We start from the raw sequence: 8,641 nt of genomic DNA on the forward strand, positions 1-8,641 counted from the left end.
GCCGTGCCGTGCCGTACCGTACTGAGCCGTGCCGAGCCGAGTCGTACTACGCAGTGGAAAAGCGCCATTATTTTCACATAGCTATGAGAAGCGTTAACCATGGACATGTATTAAAGGGTCATGAAACCTCCCCGTTTCAGCACTGGTTAGTTCTCACCACAGTTTTAAAAAAATGCTAAAAAAAGTGGGCGTGGTGCGCAGCGGAGTAGAGGAGGGGGAAGAGGGGAGACAGACAACACACACAGCTTAGCGTTCTGACAGTTTCATTTCGCTCCCATCGAGTTAAAAACACAAATAAATGCACAGCAATGTCATCTCACAGTCTGAAACGTCTGTCATAGAAAATCAACACATGCTGTTGTGAATAATTAAGCAAAGCATCTTCTCATAGGATAAGAACACACAGTCTCATGAATAATTTAAGAGACACTGACGCGTCATCGATGTACTATTAGTCCATTGCCACGTCACAAATTGTGACGTCAACACAATGTAGATTTTAAACCCGGAAAATGAAAATAGCGCAAAAAAGCTTAAAATTAACCAGTTTTCTCCAACATTGTCTTCAATGATGTGCAACACAAACACCTCTGCTAAAATCTCAGAAAAAGTAGTCTGGGGTTTCATGACCCTTTAAAGATTTAATCAGGATAAAACCGTATATTAAAAGCTAACATAAGCAGTAGCATTTACAAATAACAGCGTATCTAATAGTATGAGACAACAACAAACAAAAAACATTGGCCTACCATTAAAAGCCATGCTTGCACAGGTTCTGCACAATGATCTTCAATAATATCCTCTGCTTCTCAATCAGGCTCAAACTGATAAACGATATTAACGACGCCGTTGTTTACAATACAACCGCAGCACATGCTGCTGAGGTGAGGGGCTGGACGTTTAGACGCGCACTAGAGGCGGTTTAGCCAATCACAACACACTGGGCTAGCTAACCAATCAGACTCCATCGCCTATTTCTGAGGGAGGGGCTTCATAAAAAAAGGAAATGATCAGCGCGTTTCTCAGAGAAGGGACAGAACGGTGTGGAAGAAAGGTAAATGATGTGAAAAATAATGTGTTTTTAAAAAAACGAAGCATTAACACGTTAGACTGCACCCTATAAACACAATCAAGCCTAGAAAAAAAACAGTGAACCACCCCTTTAATATAACTAGAACTTGTAAGTGGTTGCTAGGGTATTCTGAGTTATTGAAAGTTATTTTTCCCCCATTGTCCAATCCCTAGTAAAAGTAAACTATACCTTTCCTCAGCAATCCACGCAGTTTAAGGCATTATTTATGCCCGTATTATAAGCAAAATGTAATACTTAAAGATTTGTTCAAATACATGAGCAAGCACTACTAATTATATAAATTATTTTAAATATATAAATGTTTTTAAATTACTGTCAAAAACAAGGGTATTATGTCAGTAACCAATAAACTGCCCAAGATTGTTTGAAAAAAAAAAAGGTATTGACAATCAGCACAGGTAATAAACAAACTCTATTTCTGCTATTTTACAGTAACAGGACTCTCACCATGGTGGGTAGATGTGGACGATGTCTCCGGGTACAGGCAGTAACTGGGCAGTCGTGTCCTTGCTGAAAAGAGCCACACACATTTCTCCAACCGGCAGCCTGTCACACACAGCAGCCTGCATGCCACATTCCTCCCGAACTCCCAGAATCCTCAGCATCAGCACCCCTGGCCTGTCAGCTTGGGTAAAAAACAAAAAAAACAATGTACATACAATTTAAGTCCTAACTTTGGACAATACTCAGTCTCTTACACAAAATCTCTGCTTCTACTAGGAAAAAATGTTTTGAATGAAGCTTAATTTTAACTATGGTTGATTGAACAACATTTAATATAGTTAAGTACTATACAGCATGAACAATTAGTCTGGAAGTAAGCTTTAAAGTTTATAAAATGACCAGCTCTGAAAGACAGTTTCATTCTCAAAGTCATTAAGTTTTGCAAAACAGCACAGATACAATACAGGCCCAGTAAATGAATAACAGCAGCAGGATATTTTGGGTTATGCAGTGAAAACTCAACACTGGCACGGCTTCAAGTTTTTCATTTCAGTCAGTTCTGAGGAAATGAAACAAAATCCAGCTCTCTGATGGGATATACTGTATTCCCATGCTGACTGTTCAAGGAATAGTTGGCCCCCTCAATTGGACACATGAACACAATTGACTCAGCTGAAATCATGGCGAGCACAGCCAAGACTTCAGAGTAGAACGTGTAATGGAAATTTTTGTGAAAAATGTAAAGCAGTGAGAGAAACAAGCTAAACTTACTCAATGCAATAGCATGTGAAACAAAAATACAAGGAACACTGGCTTTTTTCAGTTTTTTGGGAGGAAATGGTACCAAAAAGCTATGCATATGAAAAGGAAAGGAACTAGCTGCTAAATGCACACACTGACATCTGATTTATCAGCCATGAGAACACCTAATTTGTTGCGTATAAAAATAAATCTTGCAACAAGCAAGAAGTGAGTGGGAGGAATTTCTTTAGGAATTTTCTAAGGAATTATGCCAGTTGCAAAGCTGTCCATAATCTATATCCAATCATCCTAAATCACTTTTCCACATGCTTGAGAACTAAATTCAGAGTTAGTCAGCTAACATTACATGCACAAGATGCAATGAATCAGTAGATGTGGAAAGACAGACATTCAAAACTAGAATATAATTAAACCAATATACATTTGAGATTTAAAAAAGTTTAGATGAATAACAATTTTAATCAACTATTTTTTTAATTATGAAAATATTTATTTAAAAACTTTCCACCAGTGTTATTTTAGAATCATTGATATACTATTACAGTTTCTGTTAATATTTGATATTATTTTTATATTTTGTTTTCATTTTTTCATTAATTTTGTTGTGTTTTGTCACTTTTATTATTATTAATATATATATATTTTTTTATATGTCTATATAGTTATATGATATTATATAAAATATGTCTATATAATATGTCTGTTTTAAGTTTTACTTTATTTAGTGTAAGTTTAGTTTTTCAAAAATAAGATATTTTGTCTTGGCAAATACAGTAGCTGAAATAAAAAGGTTTCAATATTTTATTTCAAGCAATGAACATTTAGTTTTACTTAATAATAATAATAATAACAAACCTGCTTTGCACTGGTAGTGCATCACACAAGTTGAATTTCCTCATATCATTTTACGTTTTCTCTTGAATTTCCACCGTCAACTGAAACATTCACTTCTTTAAACCTCCACTCAAACATACCTACACACGCTGAAGACCCCTAGTAGGGCACTGTTTGAAAAGAAATACGTTATACCATGGAAAATGAAAACGTAAGGTGTGTGATTGTCTGCAGTGTGTTTTTGTGTCTGTGGTTTCCTGTTGCTTTGGCTATGTGACAATTATTGTCACCTTAATCACATGAAACAAGCGTGCTTTCACAGCCTCCTACTCCAACTGTACACAGTGAGATCTCATCGCTGGAATATTCTACACATTTCATCAAGCATGACAAGCAATTATGGAAATATGAAAGCTGCGGGTTGGTGGTTAAATTATTTCCTGACCCATTCTTTGGGTCAGATCTGACACTGGCAGTATTGAAATGAAAAGACATTTTTAATTGTGAAAACATTTATGATAATGTTATCATTAGTGGTCAGGAACAGAGAACTCACCACTAATGATCTGTACAGAGCTGACATTCAAGACATAATTGAGTCTTCACATAAACAGACAGGATTCAGATGGATGTGTTTTACCAGCTGATGTAGTTGAGCTGCACTGATGTCTCCAGAAGCTGATGGCTGATCTTTGCCTGCTGTGGAGTCGGTTCAGTCTTTCAGCAAGACCTCCCCTATAGAGAGAGAGATCACACGGATTCAGGCAAACAGAATCAATTGAATCAGCCCAACAGAATCAACTGAATTTGAAATAATCCCACAGAATCATTCTAAAGCTAATTACTTCATGCATAAATTAGAATAAAATGCATAAATTCAAATCCCACAAAATCAATCCCAGAGAATTAAACCTATAGGTTTAAGCACTCAGAATCAGTCATATGGAATCAGTCCCACAGAATCATCCATATAGAATCAATAATTTATATCAAACAAAATCAGACATTCAGAATCACACAATCACAATCAGAATCAAACCTATTGAATCAATCACACAGAATCAATCATTCAGAATCAAACACACGTGATGATTGAAACCACCATGAACCAGTTACAACGAATCAAACCTATAGATTCAGTTGCATGAATACAAGCCCACAGAATAATTTATATATGCAATCAATCACATAAAATCAATGATAAAGAATAAACATGAATCATTTTTATAGAATTAAATAATGAATCTGACTGAATCAACTAGAATCAATCATATAGAATGAGTCAAGAGAATCAACTCGAATCAGTCTCATTGTATCAATTCCATTAAGAGAATTAATTTGAATCTGTTCAAAGACAGAGAGTTAGATCCATGGAATCAGTCATAGAGAATCAGTTCAAATCAGTCAAGTGGAATCAATCCCAGAGAATCATTTATATAAAATCAATTAAATGGAATCAATCATAAAGAATGAATCACACATAGGCTAAACAATTACATGGAACCATAAAATCAGCCATGCAGAATCATTTGTACAGAATCAGTTACACAGAATCAATTTTAAGGAATGAATCCCATGGATTAGATTATAAAATATGCCACAGAATAAATGATAGAGAATCAATCCCATAGACTCAGTAAGAATAAATCCCATTGAATCAGTCATAGAGAATTGATTAGATTCATACAATTAATGATAAAGAATAAATTAGAATCATTTCAATAAAATTAACCATAGAGAATGAATCTGATTGAATCAACAAAAATCCGTCATAGAGAATCAATAAGAACCCATGAATCAACTCCATTTAGAGCAGGGATTAAATAATGAATCTGACTGAATCAACTAGAATCAATCATATAGAATGAGTCAAGAGAATCAACTCGAATCAGTCTCATTGTATCAATTCCATTAAGAGAATTAATTTGAATCTGTTCAAAGACAGAGAGTTAGATCCATGGAATCAGTCATAGAGAATCAGTTCAAATCAGTCAAGTGGAATCAATCCCAGAGAATCATTTATATAAAATCAATTAAATAGAATCAATCATAAAGAATGAATCACACATAGGCTAAACAATTACATGGAACCATAAAATCAGCCATGCAGAATCATTTGTACAGAATCAGTTACACAGAATCAATTAATGATAAAGAATAAATTAGAATCATTTCAATAAAATTAACCATAGAGAATGAATCTGATTGAATCAACAAAAATCCGTCATAGAGAATCAATAAGAACCCATGAATCAACTCCATTTAGAGCAGGGTTGGGCACCCCTGATTTAGAGAGTCAATCTGATTCATTCAACCATAGAATCAAACACAGAGAATCAATTTCAAGAAATCAATCATACTCACTATAGTCATATTCACTATAATCTATATTCACAGAACAGGGAAAACTGATCAATAATTAGCTAAATGTTTTGTCTTTCATAAAACGTAATAAGCTTACATTTGTTACAGGCTTGTTAGCTAAACCACATGCTTCTTATTACCACAGCAGCTCCATTCTGCATGCACTTGTTAATGGTTATTTGCTTTATTTATGTTTATGATGTACATATTTGGGTTCATTTTGTTACAGGTGGGTGGTAGTTTTACGTGTGCTTGTGCTATAATCTTTATGTGTGAAGTCACATAAATGCATAATAAAGAACATAAAAAGCCTGCGCTTGCCTGCAGAAGGGACTGAGTGTCAGTAGAAGGAGCGGTGGACTAACAAGAGCCAAAAAGAGACACAGCTCCCCCGTGAGGGAAAACACTCGACACGTCCTGCCTCTCCCATTCACAAAATCTGACTAACGACTCATTTATGGTAAAAACATCATGGGCTGGGCTCAGTCTTTGATGGTGACTAGAAAGAAACTGCTGAGTAATATCTGACAAAAGACTCTTATGCATGTGGTGCTGGTTCTAGTGAGCATAGGAGGAAATACTCTGGTAAATTGACAGAAGGTGACAAAAATAAGCAAAGGAAGCCAATCCTTGATAGCCAATCAAAACCTAAGCAAAACCTAAGTAAAAGGAGGTTTTTATGGTAAGTGTGTGGATGCATTATTAAACCTAAACTTTGAACCCTTTTGTATTCTGTGTGTTTACACCGATATGAAACTTTGGGTGAACTTGACGTCAAACTGTGAAAAAAAAAACTGTAAGAATATATAACAGTATGAAGGATTACTGTCAGTTACGACGATAAATCCCAATCATAAAGCCAATCACTGAACTCATAAATTGAGTTCATCTTGCACAGGGTTGCACTGAAATGAAGATTAAGATCCAAGTACCATAGATCATACCTTTCAAACCTCCTCCTCTTTTTACTCGAGTCCTCTGGGGTCATGATGCTCTTAGGGGTTTGTTTCTGAGGTGTCTGAAGAATCGCCTGAGCAGATCGGACCCACTCGCTGACCGACTACCTGCTGGTCTCAGCTGCGTCTAGAAAGGAAGAGTCTGCTCTGTTTTCTTCTGGATCTTCATCATTATCATCATAAGAGGAGTAGTCTGAAATCTCGTTTGGTGACTAAAAAGGAAAGGAGAGTTTTACATTTAGTCATATGATGTGCTTTTATTATTATTAAAAATTATTTTAATTTAAATAAAGCTGAAATAAGAAACATAAATATTACATGAAAAACTTAAAGGCACAATATGTAATTTTTTATTTTATGCATTTGGTCTCGTACTGTATCGCGTACCTTGTCAGTGTCGTGCGCTTTGCTTGGCCATTTGTTGTGATAAACAGGAAAGTGTGTTCAAGCGCCAGCAAAACAGTGTAAAGAAATACTCTCTGAGAGAAGCAGTCAATCAGCAGAAGTTAAAAGCAGCTCGTAAGTGTATTTATTTCTTGTCTCAGTGTTTAGCGCAGTTGTCGTATGCTTGTTTTGTTTACTGTGTGGAGACGTGCTGAAATCGCGTTTGGTCTCGTACTGTATCGCGTACCTTGTCAGTGTCGTGCGCTTTGCTTGGCCATTTGTTGTGATAAACAGGAAAGTGTGTCCAGCTGAATTCAATTTGAGTTTTGTTAGACGAATATAAAAAGCTTAGTATACCGCGGCAGCCCTCGTGTGAAGACCGAAGAGTGTAAAGACCATCGACTCTATCGTTGGACTCCACCGAGCAGGGACACAGGCAAGGGACATAAGTATCACTTTTGAATCATTCTCTTTCCTACTACTTGTTTCACTTCCGTTTTCAGTTTTTATAACCAATTCTTACTATGTGTTTCCAGATCCCTACTATCACTACCACTCGCAAACCATGCATCACACACTGTAGGCAGTGCAATCCTAACAACCTGCGCACTTTGCCTATGTCTCCTAATACACTACTTTCTTTTTCTATTGGTCTGTGGAATTGCCAGCCTGCTGTAAACAAAGCAGATTTTATTACTTCTATTATCATTTAGTCATACAAGACTTAACCTCATGGCCCTGACAGAGACGTGGATCAAACCAGAGGACAATGCTACACATGCAGCACTCTCCAATAATTTCTCTTTTTCCCACTCCCCCCGTCTGACTGGAAGAGGTGGAGGTACTGGTCTGCTTATCTCTAATAATTGGAAATGTAATCCTTTACCATAATAATAATGAATTAATAACAATAATGTATGCATTTAGCGGACGCTTTTATCCAAAGCGACTTACAGTGCATTCAGGCTATACATTTTTTACCAGTATGTTGGTCGAACCCATAATAATGAATTAATAATAATAATGTATGCATTTAGCGGACGCTTTTATCCAAAGCGACTTACAGTGCATTCAGGCTATACATTTTTTACCAGTATGTTGGTCGAACCCACGACCTTTTGCGCCGCTAACACAATGCTCTACCACTGAGCCACAGGAACATCTCTGAGTATCAACAGCTCCTTTGAATCACATTCAGCCACTATTACCCACCCTCTTAAAATCAATTGTATAGTTGCTTATCGACCCCCAGGACCACTAGGTAACTTTGTGGAAGAATTAGATGTGCTGCTCTCAAACTTTCCTGAGGATGGTACTCCCCTAGTTATGCTTGGAGACTTCAACATCCACCTAAATAAACCTCAGGCTGCAGACTTCCACACTCTGCTTGCCTCTTTTGATCTCAAGAGAGTGTTAACTACGTCTACTCAAATCAGGCAACCAACTGGACCTTATTTACACACGACACTGCTCCACTGATCATGTGCTGGTTACTCCACTACACACCTCGGATCACTTCCTCCTCACTCTTAACCTCAACATGGTTCCTGACACAACACATACCCCTACACATGTCACTTTTCGACGTAACCTACGCTCACTCTCACTCTCCCGGCTATCTACTATGGTTTCATCTTTGCTTCCTTCCCTTGAACAGTTATCATCTCTTGATGTTAACAGTGCTAGCAGTACTTTCTGCTCCACTCTTACAATTTGTTTAGACACTGTCTGCCCCTTGTCTTCCAGGCCAGCTCGTACCACCTCTTCTGCCCCTTGGCTATCTGATGTTCTCCGTGAGCATCTT

The 8,641-nt window shown here is 37.0% G+C and overlaps 1 protein-coding gene across 3 annotated transcripts in view; it reads right to left on the reverse strand.

Annotated features, from left to right (window-relative positions):
• LOC107599675 (DNA repair-scaffolding protein-like) overlaps positions 1-8,641 on the reverse strand; it is a 56,373-nt gene that overhangs the window by 36,033 nt on the left and 11,699 nt on the right. For all 3 annotated transcript variants that reach the window (XR_001610687.1, XR_001610688.1, XM_016291335.1), the window contains exons 6-8: positions 6,442-6,665; positions 3,774-3,868; positions 1,541-1,718 (exon numbers count right to left, since the gene is read on the reverse strand). Coding sequence is in view for 1 of the 3 variants with exons in the window: in XM_016291335.1 (XP_016146821.1) it covers positions 1,541-1,718; positions 3,774-3,868; positions 6,442-6,485 (317 nt within the window). In the remaining 2 variants the exon portion in view is untranslated. The remainder of the gene's footprint in view (positions 1-1,540; positions 1,719-3,773; positions 3,869-6,441; positions 6,666-8,641) is intronic.

Source organism: Sinocyclocheilus grahami, unplaced genomic scaffold (assembly GCF_001515645.1).
Source record: "Sinocyclocheilus grahami isolate Dianchi unplaced genomic scaffold, SAMN03320097.WGS_v1.1 scaffold270.1, whole genome shotgun sequence".
NCBI lineage: Eukaryota > Metazoa > Chordata > Actinopteri > Cypriniformes > Cyprinidae > Sinocyclocheilus > Sinocyclocheilus grahami.